The sequence below is a fragment of the Limanda limanda genome, chromosome 18 (assembly GCF_963576545.1).
Source record: "Limanda limanda chromosome 18, fLimLim1.1, whole genome shotgun sequence".
NCBI classification, from domain to species: domain Eukaryota; kingdom Metazoa; phylum Chordata; class Actinopteri; order Pleuronectiformes; family Pleuronectidae; genus Limanda; species Limanda limanda.
In genome coordinates, this window is record NC_083653.1 from 19,803,180 (window position 1) to 19,824,755 (window position 21,576).

Below are 21,576 nucleotides of genomic sequence, written 5' to 3' on the forward strand. Positions count from 1 at the left end.
GGCACATCCTGTTCATGTCCGGGTGGTCGTGCAGATGTACGGAGGCGCCGGGCCTCAGCAGGAAGACCCCCATACTGAACACCTCCGTCTCGCAGATGTGCGTGTAGGTGGCCGGGGGGCTCTGGAGCCCCGCCGCCCCGGAGCTCGGCTCGCCGCCCGGCTTGCTTTTCCGGGGAGCGATTTTCAGGTCCGCCGCCGGCACCGCGGTCACCAGCGAGATGAGCTCGCTCTATGTTTGCGCCACGTAGGTGACGCCGGCCTGCTTCGTTGTGTTGTCCCGCGGCATTCTGGCTGCGGCGGCAGCCCGGTGCGCTACTCTCGTTCGCACGTGATAATCGCGCACGTTGCGATTAGGAAATCGCGTTTTATCATATCGCGATTAAATCGCAAATGCAATTAATCGTTCAGCCCTACATGCAACCATATCATAAATCTGAATTTGTTGGGGTGCAGTGTCCAAACATTTAGCATATCGCCCAACCCAGGTGTCCCATAAGAACTCACCCAACCGATCAGTCCAGGACGCATCTCACAGAAGAATTTCAGATCAAAGTCTTTAATGCGAGGGTTGAGCTCATGTCCTTTGAAAAAGTCATAAACTACATTGCCTGGGGAAGGAAAACATGGACAGGAGGGAAAAATCTGAGTGTGCAAATTCAAAGCAGACAATTCAAAATAAAAAACAACACAACAGAATTATTTTGATTAGTGAGTTGTTTACTCTGGATGTTTCTGCTTACCAGAGTTTCCCCCCAGTGCCAGCTGCTCGGGGGCAGCGTAGCGTGAGCGGGCATACAGATAGACACTGAGCAGGACGGAGATCAGGAATGAAGCCACAGCGAGCTGCAGGAAGTGGCTGTGGATGTAGGTGAGGTCAACACCCTGGTGCACAGCTACTGCCACGGCTACGGCACTCACCATGATGGCAAAGAAACCTGTTAGCAAACAGAGCAAGTTAGACACAAACATGGAGAACTGTAGGGAATGAAGAGTGGTAGTTAAACTCAAACAGCTTTAAATTAAATTAACAGAGACAAAATATATACTCAGATGGCAGTTTATTAGGTAAACCTATCTTAAGCTAATGTGGTCTAATAGTGTCATAAATACAACCTACATGGAGTTTAACTGTTCAGATTATATTGGCTGCAGTTGGAGTACACTCATTGATATGAATGGGTAGGAGACACCTGTAAATACAGCTCCTTATATAAAACTGCAGCATAAATATATTTCAATCAACAACTCTTGAAAACAGTTTTCAAAAAGCAGAGCATTAGAACATGTTATAGTACTAAGGTTTTATAACTGGACAGTCATATTTGACTGTAACTTATAAACTGCCGACTAAGCATATATTAAACACGTCAAAATTAATTTTAATCACCACAAATGTAGGCTTCAATCTGTAGTAATCATTTACAATAACACATGAGCCAGGGTTTTCCCCTGAGACTTAAGTGTGACAGTTACAGACGGTGAGCATTGCTTCACACAGCCTCACCATTGGTTCTGTACTTCAGCCTCTCCCCAGACCTCAGTGGCATTCCCTCGCTCAGCTAGAGAGACAGGAAGAAGATAATGACATTAACAGATGACAACATGTATTTTCATCATGTGAGGGTCACCCACTTACAGGAAATCACAAGCGCGATCACACCCACTGAATATGGACCCACTCCATTATGACATTTTAGCTCACAGAAGGTGTAAATGCCAGAGCTCCACAGGATCCATTCACAGTTGGTCGACTGGAGTCATGCTGCTTTCATACATGACCTGCAACCCTTAACTTTCTCACATGTTACCAGGTGGAGCTGTATGTGTGAACACAAATGTCTACATCAGTCGAACTGGATATTAAACTGTTAACTCTGCCAGCTTCGTAGATGTCTGTGAGATTGTCAGTTTTTGTAGAATTCAAAGCGCCAGTGGGCATGTAGATGATGTTACCCGTTCCTCATTGAAACCATATCAGAGTATTTCTATGTCTGAACTCAAACAATATCTAGTTGTTTGCTGTGGGAAAGAGCAACTCTGGATTTCATCTGGAAGTCATATGTAAACAGTCAGATCACAAGCTTCACTGAAACTCTTCATTTCATTCAAGTTTTTTTATTTTATCAACTTTTAATCTAAGAAAGTAAAACTTTAACTGAAACCCACAACAGAAAATGGGTGTATGGGTTTTATAATTTAGATTAGCACAGACTAATCTCATTTAGAGGAAGACATGACAGAGGACCTTGCTTTTTCCTTATCAATAATCAAATTGGTGACCATGCCAGAGCGACTTTATTGAAGAAGTCATGCTCCAGTTCATGTATGTTTCCTGTATGGTCACACAAAAAAGTACAAAGTGGCTACATAGAGCTGCTCAACTATCACCTTGCCTAAGGCCAGTTCATAGTTTCTGCTCGACTATAACAAATGTACACCACACGCTTCTATTCATTCTACAAACAAGGTGATGCATATGTGAACACGTGTTGTGTGCAACTGCTTCATAAGAATCGGACCAGCGGGAATTGAACAGTACAAACATACACATACTGGTAGGTCTGTCCCCACAGATGATAAAGAAAAGATCATTTCTGACCTGCAATGACCAGTTCAAATTTAAAATATACAGTCTAGAAGCGCATCAGACCATCTGAAGTGGTTTGTCTCATGATCCAGCAGAGGACGATCACTGTCAGCTTGACTTATTGCACGTCCTCTGGAGCCATCACTACAGTAAGTCAGTGATGTTAAGATGTGTTGTTATGTAGAGGGTGATGGCACCAACGCATCTGGAAAGGTTTTGGGTTTGAAACCGTAGATTGCAAAGTAACAATCACAGGTGACGCTGGTGTCTTTGTACCATGCAAGCTGAATTAGAATATATTCGAAAAATTTAGTGTCATGTAGAATTCCTTTAAATTTTTTTTGTTTTTGAACCGACAGCCCTACATACCGGTGCATGTGCAGTGTGCCGTTATAGAAATGTGTGGTTTAACGTGGAAACATGCAAAGGGTCCATGCAGACCACCACTCCTTATGGACAAAGGGAAATGGAAAATTTGAATGTGCAAAAGAAAAAGCCGCACTGTTGATGTTACACACTTGTGTGTAGTGATGACAGCTCTTTTCACACACCTTTCCAACAGGTAGGACGTAGAGCAGGGCCTGGAAAAGGATCCAGAGGATTACAAAGCCAAGGGCCCGGACATCCCAAAATGCTTCAAGAGGGGGCAGAGGTGGGGGGAAGTTGAGCAAGCTGGGGTCCTCCAGGTTAACTTGGAACACCAAGAAGAGAACCCAGGACGGCAGAAAGAGCAGCCACAAATATGCTCCTGGAGGAATACAAAAAACTCACGTTTATCATTGACTTTCTGCATGTCCAGCTAAACTACCATCATATGGAAAAACACACACACAGTGATTATACACAGAAAACTGTTATTATCAGCAACATACATGGCAGTGTTCCATTGTTTTTACAAATCAAAAAGCTATGCATAGTTTATTACAAATTTAATACAGCTCTATAACATCTTAGGGTTGTCCAATTCTCCCATGGATAAGAAAAAAAGAAGGAAAATAAATGAATTAAATTAAGCGTCACTGATTTAATTTGTGGTCTTTAACAGCAATAAACTTTTACAATCTCAGATTGCGAAACTAAACCTGCTGTTCATTTTGTACCCTACCTATCTTTCCTCCAAAGTCCAGTGGGGTGGCGAGGGTGGCAGCAGGAGGTGCAGCCTCCTTGATGACCTCCTTCTCCTGCTGCTCTGCTACGACTGCGGCTGGTTTAGCTCCTCCGTCGTCTTTCCTGCGGCGCAGATTGTAACGGCCCTGGTTCTTCTCAGACTCCACCTCGGCCTCGGCCTTCTGAAGAAACATTTCGGATTATTCAGGATTTTCGATTGTTAGAAACAAATATCAAAGAAGGTTTTTCCACAGCTTTCTCAGGCCAGGGCTCGAGAGTGCAGGCAAAAATGTGTAAAGTGCGCCTAAAAAAAGTTCTTTGGTCACACTGGTGCACCAAACACTGCTCTCCTCTGAGTCTCGGGGTGAGTGAAAGTTTAAAGTTGCACACACCCAGGCCCCAGGCCAGCTGCGCCCACTCACTCAAACACAGACAGACGAACAAACAGTGAAGAAGAGATAAGAGAGGGCAGGGGAGCATGTCAATGTGAACGAGGCGGTATGTCGAGTAAATTTAAGAGGAGTGGCAGCAAAAAGTGAATTTATAGTGTATTCCCAACGGACTGCCAAAGCAAAACCATCAGCACTACTGCTTCAGGATCAGAACAGAAGCACGGGTTGGTTTGCACCGTGTCACGGTCTCTTGTCTGGGTGTGCTCCCTCCACACTGCTGACCTGTGCTAACTTTAATTAAAAACAGCAACACTAATCAAAGCTTTTATCTATGTACATGACCTGAGCCGCAGAGAAGTTATGTGGTGTTTTTTGATTTGCTGGAGAGTTTATGAGGCACGCATTTAACCCTTGTGTGTGTTTTCAATGTTTGCTATAAGAAAAAGTATGCGATAAATAATTTTTTCAACCTCAAACTCATTGGCCTTGGCTCATTTTCTGTGAAGAAAACATATTTTCAATGACTGTACACGCTACACATTTACATTACATATGTGGTGTTCGGGTCCACTGGACCCAGGGGTAAGAAAAGGGTGGAAATTGTCCATTTAAAGCTATTCTGCTCCCATATTCCTGCACATTTTACCCTCTGTCTTGCAGGTAAACATTCTAAAAAAAATTCTAACACTATCCCAGGTGCAAATTGGGGGCGGGATACAACAAATACATAGCTTTGAACGTGTGGCTCCTTATCACAATCAATGAACATGGTGAAAAGATTCTCTGCTCAGAGGGGGGCCAGAGAAATTATTTTTTAAGAGAGAGAAGCTTTGGAAGACAATGAAGAGGAAGACGTTTGAAAATATGAAGGTCATATTTCTGTCAATTCAGAGTCTGAAAGTGAGTTTGAAAAAAGAGGATGAGAATGACAATCAGCAAGCTTCGAGAAAAGCATGTCTGCAGCCAGCCCAAGGACCCACCTGTCTGTAGACAGCAAGTGGAGAAATGTGGATGTCAAGTGTAATGGTCTTTTGCCCAAAGAAATGAGCAACCTTGCATGGCTACCAATGTAATAGGAATGCAACCAGTGCCAACACAGATAGCGGTCCCTCATGTACAGGACATCAAGTCTTCTTTTGAACTTTTCATCCCAGATTCCATCCAGAAAGTTATTCTGGATTGCACTAATTTGGAGGGACAGCATGGTTTTAGAGAGAGGTGGAATGAGATGGACCAAACCAATTTATTTTCATACTTTGGGGTTCTTATCATTGCTGGAGTTTTCAAATCCACAGGGGAATCAATAGAATCCCTGTGGGATGCATAAACTGACAGAGAACTTTTTTGAGGAACAATGTCTCTGGAAATCTTCCACATCATTTCCAGGATTATCTGCTTTGATAAGAGAGACGACAGACCAGCTCGGCAGCAGCAATGCCATTTAGGGGTCGCTGCCCCTTCAGGACGTACATACCGTCTAAACCCGCAAAATACGGAATCAATATCTGGGCTTCCAAGAAATGAACCACCTATATCTTGATTGTACTTTTTTTTCTGATTTTTCTTGTTTAACTGCATTTTATCAAAAAAAAACAAAAAGCCCTTTTATTCATAAATGTGATTTAACAGGGGTAAATGACAAATATTTACCATTGTCTATATTGCTTGTTATTAGGATAAAGATAACATCTGTTAAGTATTTTAACATAAATTGTTATAGCTGTATTGATTTTAAGACCCATAAAGGCAGTGGGTCTACCAGACCCTCAAACATTGGCTGAGCGCAAAAACATGAACACCATACAAGGGTTCAACAAACATACTGGATAAAGAGTCCAAGAGTGCACTCAGTGTTCCTGCTAAACACATAAGAGTGTGTTTCAGTGAATCAGGATCTAACCACATTGAATAATAACTGAATCAATGTGACTGTCAGTTTGTGTGTGAAGAGCAATAAAGATGAGCAGACGCAAACACAATCCTTGAGGAAACACTGGAATACTGAGATAAAACAATACAAACCAAAAAGCTCATCTAAATCATAACCAACCCGTCCTGTTTACTGAGATAGTCATACGTATTCTGTGTCAAATGTTAAATATTTGTTCAGGAGCAAATTTTGTTGACAGAGCCTGAGAGTCATTTATGTATTGTTTCGGTTGTGTTTGGTTTTATTTTATTAGGGCCCGAGCACCGAATGGTGAGAGGCCCTATTGAAATTGTAAGGATTATTATTATTAGGGCCCGAGCACCGAATGGTGAGAGGCCCTATTGAAATTGTAATGATTATTATTATTATTATTATTATTATTATTTTTCCGGCAAAAGGATGGGCTTTTTGAGGGCTTTAACGTGCTCAAAAAGTTATGAAACTTTGCAGTAAATTAGTTACTGGTGAAAATTTACGTATTCTGGAGTATTTTGAAATGGGCGTGGCAAAATGGCTCAACAGCGCCCCCTGGAACCCAGCCCCTAAGTTTCCACATAACCGATTTTCACCAAAACCGGGCAAAAGATGTTTCGTGACAAATCATGAAAAAAAGTCTCAAGGGGCATTATGAAAAACGCAACAGGAAGCCCGCCATTTTGGATTTAGTGGCCATTTTGACCATTTTGGCCATTTTTGCTTTGACGTACTTGTCCCAGGGCTTTCATCAAATCAAATTTAAATTTAGATGAGTGATATCACAACAAGATGGAGATAAAAAATGATTTAGGGATTGATTTTTTGTCTCACCGTGTGACCGTGGCGTGGCGTCAAAGTTTGATTAAACGCCATCAAAACACGAGCTTCTGTATCTCGCACATACATGATCCAATCAAATCCAAACTAGACACATAAGACAAGGATCCCGGCCTGATGACATCTGCACTGAAATCATGACTTAATATGACAGCGCCCCCTGGTGGCAACAGGAAATGTCTTTTTTTTTGCATGTCTTACACTTGGATGTATTTCTCCTCATCCACTGACCTCAACCATGTCAAACTCTATCAAATGGGTCTCAAGACATTGAAAATGAAGATATAAGATTACTGTGACTTTTCGTCAAACACAGTATTAATGGCGTGACATCAAAGTTCATCAGCTCGCCGTGAAACACGAAATTGCTGTAACTTCCATGTTCATGGTTCCATCTCACTCAAACTACATGTGTGTGTTAACATCCCCCCCCTGAAGATATTCATATGGTTTTAAGAAATGGGCGTGGCAAAAAAACTGACTAGCGCCCCCTAAAGGGCAGCCCCGGCACTACGATTGGCCGACATGTACAAAAATCTATGGGGACATGTGTCTTTTCATAACAAACAAATAAGTCTCTTGGATTGATATGTTAGATCAAACAGGAAGCCCGCCATTTTGGATTTGGTGGCCATTTTGACCATATTCACCATTTTTACTTTGACATACTTGTCCCAGGGCTTTCATCAGATCAACTTCAAATTCAGATGAGTGTCATCACAACAAGATGGAGATAAAAAATGATTTAGGGATTCGTCCTTCGTCACACCGTGTAACCGTGGCGTGGCGTCAAAGTTCATCGACTCGCCGCGAAACACGAAATTGCTGTAACTTCAGTGTTCATGGTTCCATCTCACTCAAACTACATGTGTGTATCAACAGCCCCCCCCTGAAGATATTCATATGGTTTTAAGAAATGGGCGTGGCAAAAAAACTGACTAGCGCCCCCTAAAGGGCAGCCCCGGCACTACGATTGGCCGACATGTACAAAAATCTATGGGGGCATGTGTCTTTTCATTACAAACAAATAAGTCTCTTGGATCGATATGTTAGATCAAACAGGAAGTCCGCCATTTTGAATTTAGTGGCCATTTTGACCATATTCACCATTTTTACTTCGATGTACTTGTCCCAGGTCTTTCATCAGTTCAACTTCAAATTCAGATGAGTGTCATCACAACAAGATGGAGATAAAATCTGATTTAGGGATTTATCCTTCGTCAAACCGTGTGACCGTGGCGTGGCGTCAAAGTTCATCAACTCGCCGTGAAACACGAAATGTTGTTACTTCAGTGTTCATGGTTCTATCTCACTCAAACTACATGTGTGTATCAACAGCCCCCCCCCTGAAGATATTCATATGGTTTCAAGTCCGTGTGACCGTGGCGTCGAAGTTTGATTACACGCCATCAAAACACGAGGTTCTGTATCTCTGACATATATTGTCCAATCTAGTCCAAACTACACATGTAAGACTAGAGTCCCGGCCTGATGACATCTACACAGAAATCATGACTTTAAATCACAGCGCCCCCTGGTGGATACAGGAAGTGAAGCGTTTATTGTCCAATTGAGTCCAAACTAGACATGTAAGACTAGTTAGGGCCCGAGCACCGAATGGTGAGAGGCCCTATTGAAATTGTAATGATTATTATTATTAGGGCCCGAGCACCGAATGGTGAGAGGCCCTATTGAAATTGTAATGATTATTAGGGCCCGAGCACCGAATGGTGAGAGGCCCTATTGAAATTGTAATGATTATTATTATTATTATTATTTTTCCGGCAAAAGGATGGGCTTTTTGAGGGCTTTAACGTGCTCAAAAAGTTATGAAACTTTGCAGTAAATTAGTTACTGGTGAAAATTTACGTATTCTGGAGTATTTTGAAATGGGCGTGGCAAAATGGCTCAACAGCGCCCCCTGGAACCCAGCCCCTAAGTTTCCACATAACCGATTTTCACCAAAACCGGGCAAAAGATGTTTCGTGACAAATCATGAAAAAAAGTCTCAAGGGGCATTATGAAAAACGCAACAGGAAGCCCGCCATTTTGGATTTAGTGGCCATTTTGACCATTTTGGCCATTTTTGCTTTGACGTACTTGTCCCAGGGCTTTCATCAAATCAAATTTAAATTTAGATGAGTGATATCACAACAAGATGGAGATAAAAAATGATTTAGGGATTGATTTTTCGTCTCACCGTGTGACCGTGGCGTGGCGTCAAAGTTTGATTAAACGCCATCAAAACACGAGCTTCTGTATCTCGCACATACATGATCCAATCAAATCCAAACTAGACACATAAGACAAGGGTCCCGGCCTGATGACATCTGCACTGAAATCATGACTTAATATCACAGCGCCCCCTGGTGGCAACAGGAAATGTCTTTTTTTTTGCATGTCTTACACTTGGATGTATTTCTCCTCATCCACTGACCTCAACCATGTCAAACTCTATCAAATGGGTCTCAAGACATTGATAATGAAGATATAAGATTACTGTGACTTTTCGTCAAACACAGTATTAATGGCGTGGCATCAAAGTTCATCAGCTCGCCGTGAAACACGAAATTGCTGTAACTTCCATGTTCATGGTTCCATCTCACTCAAACTACATGTATGTATTAACAGCCCCCCCCTGAAGATATTCATATGGTTTTAGGCAACGGGCGTGGCAAAAAAACTGACTAGCGCCCCCTAAAGGGCAGCCCCGGCGCTACGATTGGCCGACTTGTACAAAAAATGATTAGGGCATGTGTCTTTTCATTACAAACAAATAAGTCTCTTGGATCAATATGTTAGATCAAACAGGAAGTCCGCCATTTTGAATTAAGTGGCCATTTTGACCATATTCACCATTTTTACTTTGACATACTTGTCCCAGGGCTTTCATCAGTTCAACTTTAAATTCAGATGAGTGTCATCACAACAAGATGGAGATAAAAAATGATTTAGGGATTGTTTTTTCGTCACACCGTGTGACCGTGGCGTTGCGTCAAAGTTCATCAACTCGCCGTGAAACACGAAATGCTGTTACTTCAGTGTTCATGGTTCTATCTCACTCAAACTACATGTGTGTATCAACAGCCCCCCCCCTGAAGATATTCATATGGTTGTAAGGCCGTGTGACCGTGGCGTTGAAGTTTGATTAAACGCCATCAAAACACTTGATTCTGTATCTCGGACATATATTTTCCAATCGAGTCCAAACTAGAAACGTAAGACTAGAGTCCCGGCCTGATGACATCTACACAGAAATCATGACTTTAAATCACAGCGCCCCCTGGTGGCTACAGGAAGTGAAGCGTTTATTGTCCAATTGAGTCCAAACTAGACATGTAAGACTAGAGTCCAAGCCTGATGACATCTACACAGAAATCATGACTTTAAATCACAGCGCCCCCTGGTGGCTACAGGAAGTGAAGCGTTTATTGTCCAATTGAGTCCAAACTAGACATGTAAGACAAGAGTCCCGGCCTGATGACATCTACAAAGAAATCATGACTTTAAATCACAGAGCCCCCTGGTGGCTACAGGAAGCGAAGCGTTTATTGTCCAATTGAGTCCAAACTCGACACATAGGACAAGAGTCGCGACCTGATGACATCTACACAGAAATCATGACTTAAAATCACAGCGCCCCTTGGTGGCTACAGGAAGTGAAGCGTTTATTGTCTAATTGAGTCCAAACATAAGACAAGAGTCGCGACCTGATGACATCTACACAGAAATCATGACTTAAAATCACAGCGCCCCCTGGTGGCTACAGGAAGTGAAGCTTTTATCCTTGCCACAGAGAGGAAAACGCATCCAACGCGGAGACGTGCGCTTGGTCATCGACCGCTCTCTCCCCCGACTGCAACAGGCTTCAACGTGCAGGTGCTCGGGCCCGCAAGTGCTACAACGTAGCCCTAGTTAGGGCCCGAGCACCGAATGGTGAGAGGCCCTATTGAAATTGTAAGGATTATTCTTATTATTATTATTATTATTGTGACTAAAGTGAATTGGCTTTTTGAGGGCTTTAACATGCTGAACTTCTTACCAAACTTTGCAGAAAATTCGAGAGTGGTGAAAATTTACGTATTCTGGTGTATTTGGAAATGGGCGTGGCAAAATGGCTCAACAGCGCCCCCTGGAACCCAGCCCCTAGGTTTCCACATAACCGATTTTCACCAAAATCGGGCAAGAGGTGTATCGTGACTAATCATGAAAAAAAGTCACAAAGGGCATTATGAAAAACGCAACAGGAAGCCCGCCATTTTGGATTTAGTGGCCATTTTGGCGATTTTTACTTTAATGTACTTGTCCCAGGGCTTTCATCAGATCAACTTCAAATTCAGATGAGTGTCATCACAACAAGATGGAGAAAAAAGTTGACTTAAAAAATCAACTTTTTGCCACACCGTGTGACCTTGGTGTGGCATCAAAGTTTGATTAAACGCCATCAAAACACGAGGTTCTGTATCTCGGACAAACACGATCCAATCGAGTCCAAACTAGACACATAAGACAAGAGACCCGGCCTGATGACATCTGCACTGAAATCATGACTTAATATCACAGCGCCCCCTGGTGGCATAAGGAAATGTATGTTTTTTTGCATGTCTTACACTTGGATGTATTTCTCCTCATCCACTGACCTCAACCATGTCAAACTGTATCAAATGGGTCTCAAGACATTGATAATGAAGATATAAGATTACTGTGACTTTTCGTCAAACGCCATACTAATGGCGTGGCATCAAAGTTCATAAACTCGCCATGGCACATGAAATTGCTGTAACTTCCGTGTTCATGGTTCCATCTCACTCAAACTACATGTGTGTGTTAACATCCCCCCCTTAAGATATTCATCTGGTTTTAAGAAATGGGCGTGGCAAAAAAACTGACTAGCGCCCCCTAAAGGGCAGCCCTGGCACTACGATTGGTTGACATGTACAAAAATTGATTATGGCATGTGTCTTTTCATAACAAACAAATAAGTCTCTTGGATCGATATGTTAGACCAAACAGGAAGTCCGCCATTTTGGATTTAGTGGCCATTTTGACCATATTCCACATTTTTACTTTGACATACTTGTCCCAGGGCTTTCATCAGTTCATCTTTAAATTCAGATGAGTGTCATCACAACAAGATGGAGATAAAAAATGATTTAGGGATTGTTTTTTCGTCACACCGTGTGACCGTGGCGTTGCGTCAAAGTTCATCAACTCGCCGTGAAACACGAAATGCTGTAACTTCAGTGTTCATGGTTCTATCTCACTCAAACTACATGTGTGTATCAACAGCCCCCCCCCCCTGAAGATCTTCATATGGTTTTAAGGCCGTGTGACCGTGGCGTCGAAGTTTGATTAAACGCCATCAAAACATGAGGTTCCTTACTCGGACATATATTGTCCAATCAACTCCAAACTAGACATGTAAGACTAGAGTCCCGGCCTGATGACATCTACACAGAAATCATGACTTTAAATCACAGCGCCCCCTGGTGCCTACAGGAAGTGAAGCGTTTATTGTCCAATTGAGTCCAAACTAGACATGTAAGACTAGAGTCCCAGCCTGATGATATCTACAAAGAAATCATGACTTTAAATCACAGCGGCCCCTGGTGGCTACAGGAAGTGAAGCGTTTATTGTCCAATTGAGTCCAAACTAGACATGTAAGACTAGAGTCCCAGCCTGATGACATCTACACAGAAATCATGACTTTAAATCACAGCGCCCCCTGGTGGCTACAGGAAGTGAAGCGTTTATTGTCCAATTGAGTCCAAACTAGACATGTAAGACTAGAGTCCCGGCCTGATGACATCTACACATAAATCATGACTTTAAATCGCAGCGCCCCCTGGTGGCTACAGGAAGTGAAGCGTTTATTGTCCAATTGAGTCCAAACTAGACATGTAAGACTAGAGTCCCAGCCTGATGACATCTACACAGAAATCATGACTTTAAATCACAGCGCCCCCTGGTGGCTACAGGAACTGAAGCTTTTATCCTTGCCACAGAGAGGAAAACGCATCCAACGCGGAGACGTGCGCTTGGTCATCGACCGCTCTCTCCCCCGACCGCAACAGGCTTCAACGTGCAGGTGCTCGGGCCCGCAAGTGCTACAACGTAGCCCTAGTTATTATTATTATTATTATTTTTCCGGCAAAAGGATGGGCTTTTTGAGGGCTTTAACGTGCTCAAAAAGTTATGAAACTTTGCAGTAAATTAGTTACTGGTGAAAATTTACGTATTCTGGAGTATTTTGAAATGGGCGTGGCAAAATGGCTCAACAGCGCCCCCTGGAACCCAGCCCCTAAGTTTCCACATAACCGATTTTCACCAAAACCGGGCAAAAGATGTTTCGTGACAAATCATGAAAAAAAGTCTCAAGGGGCATTATGAAAAACGCAACAGGAAGCCCGCCATTTTGGATTTAGTGGCCATTTTGACCATTTTGGCCATTTTTGCTTTGACGTACTTGTCCCAGGGCTTTCATCAAATCAAATTTAAATTTAGATGAGTGATATCACAACAAGATGGAGATAAAAAATGATTTAGGGATTGATTTTTCGTCTCACCGTGTGACCGTGGCGTGGCGTCAAAGTTTGATTAAACGCCATCAAAACACGAGCTTCTGTATCTCGCACATACATGATCCAATCAAATCCAAACTAGACACATAAGACAAGGGTCCCGGCCTGATGACAACTGCACTGAAATCATGACTTAATATCACAGCGCCCCCTGGTGGCAACAGGAAATGTCTTTTTTTTTGCATGTCTTACACTTGGATGTATTTCTCCTCATCCACTGACCTCAACCATGTCAAACTCTATCAAATGGGTCTCAAGACATTGAAAATGAAGATATAAGATTACTGTGACTTTTCGTCAAACACAGTATTAATGGCGTGACATCAAAGTTCATCAGCTCGCCGTGAAACACGAAATTGCTGTAACTTCCATGTTCATGGTTCCATCTCACTCAAACTACATGTGTGTGTTAACATCCCCCCCCTGAAGATATTCATATGGTTTTAAGAAATGGGCGTGGCAAAAAAACTGACTAGCGCCTCCTAAAGGGCAGCCCCGGCACTACGATTGGCCGACATGTACAAAAATCTATGGGGACATGTGTCTTTTCATAACAAACAAATAAGTCTCTTGGATTGATATGTTAGATCAAACAGGAAGCCCGCCATTTTGGATTTGGTGGCCATTTTGACCATATTCACCATTTTTACTTTGACATACTTGTCCCAGGGCTTTCATCAGATCAACTTCAAATTCAGATGAGTGTCATCACAACAAGATGGAGATAAAAAATGATTTAGGGATTCGTCCTTCGTCACACCGTGTAACCGTGGCGTGGCGTCAAAGTTCATCGACTCGCCGCGAAACACGAAATTGCTGTAACTTCAGTGTTCATGGTTCCATCTCACTCAAACTACATGTGTGTATCAACAGCCCCCCCGAAGATATTCATATGGTTTTAAGAAATGGGCGTGGCAAAAAAACTGACAAGCGCCCCCTAAAGGGCAGCCCCGGCGCTACGATTGGCCGACTTGTACAAAAAATGATTAGGGCATGTGTCTTTTCATTACAAACAAATAAGTCTCTTGGATCAATATGTTAGATCAAACAGGAAGTCCGCCATTTTGAATTTAGTGGCCATTTTGACCATATTCACCATTTTTACTTTGATGTACTTGTCCCAGGGCTTTCATCAGTTTAACTTTAAATTCAGATGAGTGTCATCACAACAAGATGGAGATAAAATCTGATTTAGGGATTTATCCTTCGTCAAACCGTGTAACCGTGGCGTGGCGTCAAAGTTCATCAACTCGCCGTGAAACACAAAATGCAGTTACTTCAGTGTTCAAGGTTCTATCTCACTCAAACTACATGTGTGTATCAACAGCCCCCCCCCCCCGAAGATATTCATATGGTTTTAAGGCCGTGTGATTGTGGCGTCGAAGTTTGATTAAACGCCATCAAAACAAGAGGTTCTGTATCTCTGACATATATTGTCCAATCAAGTCCAAACTAGACATGTAAGACTAGAGTCCCGGCCTGATGACATCTACACAGAAATCATGACTTTAAATCACAGCGCCCCCTGGTGGCTACAGGAAGTGAAGGGTTTATTGTCCAATCAAGTCCAAACTAGACATGTAAGACTAGAGTCCCGGCCTGATGACATCTACACAGAAATCATGACTTTAAATCACAGCGCCCCCTGGTGGCTACAGGAAGTGAAGCGTTTATTGTCCAATTGAGTCCAAACTAGACATGTAAGACTAGAGTCCCGGCCTGATGACATCTACACAGAAATCATGACTTTAAATCACAGCACCCCCTGGTGGCTACAGGAAGTGACGCCTTTATTGTCCAATTGAGTCCAAACTAGACATGTAAGACTAGAGTCCCAGCCTGATGACATCTACACAGAAATCATGACTTTAAATCACAGCGCCCCCTGGTGGCTACAGGAAGTGAAGCGTTTATCCTTGCCGCAGAGAGGAAAACGCATCCAAAGCGGAGACGTGCGCTTGGTCATCGACCGCTCTCTCCCCCGACCGCAACAGACTTCAACGTGCAGGTGCTCGGGCCCGCAAGTGCTACAACGTAGCCCTAGTTATTATTGTGACTATGCGGAATTTGCTTTTTGAGGGCTTTCCCATGCTCAAAAAGTTTCTAAACTTTGCAGTATATTAGAACTTGGTGAAAATGACAGTATTCTGGAGTATTTGGAAATGGGCGTGGCAAAATGGCTCAACAGCGCCCCCTGGAACCCAGCCGCTAGGTTTCCACATAACCGATTTTCACCAAAATCGGGCGAGAGGTGTATTGTGACTAATGATGAAAAATAGCCTCTTAGAGCATTATGAAAAACGCAACAGGAAGCCCGCCATTTTCTATTTAGTGGCCATTTTGACCATATTCACCATTTTTACTTTGACATACTTGTCCCAGGGCTTTGATCAGATCAACTTCAAATTCAGATGAGTGTCATCACAACAAGATGGAGATAAAAAATGATTTAGGGATTTGTCCTTCGTCACACCGTGTAACCGTGGCGTGGCGTCAAAGTTCATCAACTCGCTGCGAAACACGAAATTGCTGTAACTTCAGTGTTCATGGTTCCATCTCACTCAAACTACATGTGTGTATCAACAGCCCCCCCCTGAAGATATTCATATGGTTTTAAGAAATGGGCGTGGCAAAAAAACTGACTAGCGCCCCCTAAAGGGCAGCCCCGGCGCTACGATTGGCCGACTTGTACAAAAAATGATTAGGGCATGTGTCTTTTCATTACAAACAAATAAGTCTCTTGGATCAATATGTTAGATCAAACAGGAAGTCCGCCATTTTGAAATTAGTGGCCATTTTGACCATATTCACCATTTTTACTTTGGTGTACTTGTCCCAGGGCTTTTATCAGATGAACTCCAAATTCAGATGAGTGTCATCACAACAAGATGGAGATAAAATCTAATTTAGGGATGGATTTTTCGTCACACCATGTGACCATGGCGTGGCGTCAAAGTTCATCAACTCGCCGTGAAACACAAAATGCAGTTACTTCAGTGTTCATAGTTCTATCTCACTCAAACTACAGGTGTGTATCATCAGCCCTCCCCCTGAAGATATTCATATGGTTTTAAGGCCGTGTGACCGTGGAGTCGAAGTTTGATTAAACGCCATCAAAACACGAGGTTCTGTATCTCTGACATATATTGTCCAATCAAGTCCAAACTAGACATTTAAGACTAGAGTCCCGGCCTGATGACATCTACACAGAAATCATGACTTTAAATCACAGCGTCCCCCTGGTGGCTACAGGAAGTGAAGCGTTTATTGTCCAGTTAAGTCCAAACTAGACATGTAAGACTAGAGTCCCAGCCTGATGACATCTACACAGAAATAATTACTTTAAATCACAGCGCCCCCTGGTGGCTACAGGAAGTGAAGCGTTTATTGTCCAATTGAGTCCAAACTAGACATGTAAGACTAGAGTCCCAGCCTGATGACATCTACACAGAAATCATGACTTTAAATCACAGCGCCCTCTGGTGGCTACAGGAAGTGAAGCTTTTATTCTTGCCACAGAGAGGAAAACGCATCCAACGCGGAGACGTGCGCTTGGTCATCGACCGCTCTCTCCCCCGACTGCAACAGGCTTCAACGTGCAGGTGCTCGGGCCCGCAAGTGCTACAACGTAGCCCTAGTTTATTAAGGATATTTTAAATTATAATTCAAACGTCAGACTGAATAGTCTTAAGAATTAAAAGTTCATTGCTCTTTGAAAGGATGTACTGTATCTTATTATGCCATTATGTAATCATTATATCAGTGCTATAAAATGGTTTAAAAATGATGACAATAATATAATTTATCGCAATTATTTCTCCAATAATATATGATCCAACCAAATCATTATCGTGACAGGCCTACCTTGATATTTTCAATAATGCACAAGTGAAAGGTTTCCTTGCAGTTTCCAGCTTAAGTTCTTTATTTTATATGCATGCATTTGTATTAGATACAATGAAATATCCTTAACTGAATAGATATTGAATTTGAATATTTTACCTATATGAACTTAACCTGATAAAAGGTCTGAGGATCAAGTACAAGATTGGTGATGTAAAATGTGAAATAAACAGATTTTATGTATTCTATTGTCAGGATGCCTTGAGCACAGGTGCATGGAGAATTTACTGTGTTTAGTCCTCAATGATATAAAATATAGATTAAGTTAAGCCAAGTGTTCTTCGAAATCACACTGAAATTAGAAAACATATTTACTATACAATTATAAAGCAGAGTCTGTTTGCGTTTGCAGATCTTTAATATTGGAAAACATATGTAGATGGCCCTGGTCTTGAGCAATAGCGTGCACTGCTTCCCATTAATTGTCTAGACTGTGGTTGCCCGCCATATTCCAATAAGTCCCGCCACAGTTTAATAAGAGGCAATTTTTTGGGGTTCTCATAATAATGAAATAGATCTCTAGCTTGGTGTGTGCAGTGCAATATTCTTACTGTCCACGTAGACAGTCAGACCTCATAGTTTTGGCTGCTGTTGTGGCATGCAATGCAGTGCTTTCTCCCACAGGGGAACTTATCACTCTTGAGTCTGCATACCTCAGAATCTGTTGTGCATGAGAGTGAACTTAGTGCGCATGAGATTGAATAAATTCTGTGGAAAACGCTGATAGTATGTAATTTAACAAAAACATATTTTGTATATACTGAATAAAATGCCTTTCAATGGCTTTTCAGTAAACAATGTGATCTTGTGTCAAATCATGAGCAATGATTACAAATCAAAACCGACAGTAAACTTTCTCCCTTACACATTCTCAGCTCTGTGGGATCTGAGTTAGTTCAACTTTTTCCGTCAGTCGCCCCCTGCTCCCTAGTTGTCTAGGAGATTCCAAAAGCTGGGAGAGTAAAGCGGCTGCACATGTTTGAATATCATGTGACTGACCAACTAAAGCACGATCTTGGGAAGTGAACCTTTCAGTTGGAAAAACACATATGCGCACACACACACACACACACACACACACACACAGCACAGTGCCCCCCACATGTGCACATCATGACATTCCAATGGCTCTAACCTGCCTCAAAGCCTATTCAATATTGGAAGGTCTGCATTGCCTGGAATGCATGTTATTTTGTTGTTTTTCCGTCGACTTATTTTGTAAAACGTGTTTCAGCTCAAGAGAAGTGCAAACCAGAAAAGGCTTGAGAATTAAAAGCTGGAATAAATAAATATGTCCAGGCATTTTCACACTTTCAACTTAATTTTTCTTTCACTTGAATGTGTTTGTGTTAGAATGTTTATTAACACACTACCCATTATAAATTTAAAAATTCATCTGACAGTTCAAACTACTAGCTCCAAATACATGAAGAGATTTCTAAATACAAAACAGAACTCACCTCATTTACTTTGTTAGCCGTGTTATTCTCCTCATGTTTATTGTTGCTATTGTTCTCAGCAGCCATTGTCTCTTGCTGCACATCAATGAGGGGAGAGTGATGGAGATGGAGACAAAGAGAGAAGGGGGGAAAAGCACAACGTGAGGACCAGACCCAGGGAACGTGACACTGTTTTGCTCAAAAATCTGAAACAGAACTTGCCATTTCCCCACAATAAAAATGCACTGATGCGATAGGACAACTGACGATGATCAGGATCATGTCCTACAATTCTAAGTAGGGCTGGACGATATGGCCAAAACTTAGATCCAGATAAAAGCTAAATGTCATATCATTATTTCTTTTACGTTTAAAGACCAAAGCTGATGAATTAAAACTCTTTGTAGACAAGTTAGGACATACACTTGCCAAACAGCAAAACAATTATCGTACATACTCACTTAAGCATTATATTATATGTTATATTGCAAAAATGTCAGATGTTGATTTATTGCCCAGCTCTCATTAGTGCAGCTTCTATACTGCACAACTTCAACTTTTTACATGGAATCATATGATATATCTCAACTACAGTGACATTTCTATTTATACTTTCAATCTGAAATGACAATAATCTTTGCTGTCTTTGAGATCAAGAACCTATTTCTATGTGTCATATAGGCCCTGTTACAGTGGATACTGCACAGGACCTTATATAGCCACAACAAACCAAGATCAAACCATAGTGTATAACACTACCACACTACCTGGACCTGCATGTCCTGTTTTTAAAGTGGGATTTATACTCTTTGACTTGTATGTCTGACAGTTAAAGAGTGTTAGTGTTTTCCCTCAGTCCCTTCTCTATCAATATCAGTGCTGTAATAAGAGAATGATAAGTGGGAATTACCAGCGGATCCAGCCTGACTTCCAACTTTGTGTCCTTATTGGAGGACAGCGAACTCTCAGTTACCGCTGCAGCAGCGACAGCAGCTGTGCGAGACGATGAGCGTCGTGTGGTCCTTCCTGGGGAGCGGGAGCGGCTGCGACGACGGCCTGGTGATCGAGAACGAGAGCGGGAGCGGGGGCGAGACTGGAAGCCAGAAAAGTTCTGAAAGAAAACAAGTGGTTGAAACATGTTGAGATGTTAGTAAACATTGGTAAAGCTTTAACATATTATAAATATGTCTTACTAAATGGTGCATAGATAACAAGTGTACATAAAGAGACTATTACACAGTTGGGTCAAGAAAGTTCATCAATAATGCTTCTGCAATAGAACGACATGTCTCCAAGTAATTTTATCCATATGTATTACTGGTCAAGAACTGAATTTTGACTATTGATTTATTTTAAAAGTAATATTTAATGGTTTTAGCTTTGTTCATAAACAGTATCACTGCCATGTGGCCTTTGCGATGACAGGAAAACAATTTTCATTTTATTATTTTTAAGAGAGACTGAAAAAAAAAAATATGCATAGCATATGCCATATAGTTCTATAGACCTAAAAGGTAATATCACATTCTGAGAGTCTCTACAGTCTGAACTACTGATCAAAAGACTGAGCAACTTCCACTAATATCACTTAAATCACTTACCTTCCATCTTATCATCTTTAAACTAACTTATTTAAAAGGATTAAAATTAATCTGGTTCAAGTCTACACTACATTTTAACCAATGAGAACATAGAGAGTTAACCCCAACACACAAACAAAAATTTTAACCGAGACACTGAACAACAAATTGTTTAAAGCAAGACTTTGAAAAGAGCAAGTAAACATGTGTGTGTCACTGATTCTACCTTGATGTCTGGCTCCTTGAGCTCCAGCTCTGTGCCGTCCTTGTAGATGACAGTGTAGAGCTGACTTGAGATGTCAAACCCTAGGACCTTCACCTCATAGTACAGGCTGCTACCAGGCCAGCGGCCCATCACCTTGTCCCCTCTCTGATACTTCACACTAGGCATCCTCATTGACCTGGGAAGGGTGAAACCCAAACAGATAACGAGTGAGAGAAAGTTTTAAGACGGTGATAGAGAGGGCAGGAAATACAGAAACACAAAGACACCAGAGTAGACAGACAGTAGACAGACAGGTGACACGAGGGACGAAAAACAGGCAGGAAGGGAAACACAGAATAAAAGGATAATAAAAGATATTAGTATGAAAATATATTTCGTTATTAAGTCTTTCAAAAAGAAGTGGAGACCTCTGAAGATAATCCAGCTCCTGATAAAAAGCTGAACAATGAACAAGAAAGGATTTCTACCTGCTGAAATGAAACAGCAACGAAAACAAGCTGTCAGCGAGCACATGCAGAACATAGTATGAGCTGCAAAGATGCTCCTGAGCTAAAAAAGATATGATAACACCAAATTCCTATTGATCAAAACAAGACCAGAAATGTGTAAACCATTCTGACCACAACATAACAAACAGCTACAACCAGTCGTGATCAAAGCCCAGGAGGGAATTTCTGAACTACACAGAATAAATTAAAAGGTGTGTGAACCTGCTTAGCTGATGTCGGTTTACTGTTAATATCATATCAAATTTTTTTCAGATTTTACTATTGTGATTGTTCTATGCACACAGGCTGTTGTGAAGCTTTCAATATGATGTGATTTGTTTTGCTCTTAAAGCTTTGAAGGCATATTAGTGCCTTAATGTCATCTTACTGAATATATTCTGTATTGCATTGCATCACCATCAAAGTGTTCCTGCTTCAGCACACATGTTTACACTCCTGACAGTAGAGAGCATTAGCTATACAAAACAGTCACGTTACTTTCACTTCATCTGCTTTGGATTCATTCAAG

The 21,576-nt window shown here is 41.8% G+C and overlaps 1 protein-coding gene across 1 annotated transcript in view; it reads right to left on the reverse strand.

Moving 5' to 3' along the window:
- The window catches only part of lbr (lamin B receptor), a 29,612-nt gene that overhangs the window by 4,929 nt on the left and 3,107 nt on the right, over positions 1-21,576 (reverse strand). The window contains exons 2-9 of the mRNA XM_061092128.1: positions 20,560-20,734; positions 19,664-19,864; positions 18,775-18,849; positions 3,693-3,876; positions 3,139-3,335; positions 1,505-1,559; positions 741-935; positions 505-608 (exon numbers count right to left, since the gene is read on the reverse strand). Of these exons, the coding sequence (XP_060948111.1) occupies positions 505-608; positions 741-935; positions 1,505-1,559; positions 3,139-3,335; positions 3,693-3,876; positions 18,775-18,849; positions 19,664-19,864; positions 20,560-20,730 (1,182 nt within the window). The 5' untranslated portion in view covers positions 20,731-20,734. The remainder of the gene's footprint in view (positions 1-504; positions 609-740; positions 936-1,504; positions 1,560-3,138; positions 3,336-3,692; positions 3,877-18,774; positions 18,850-19,663; positions 19,865-20,559; positions 20,735-21,576) is intronic.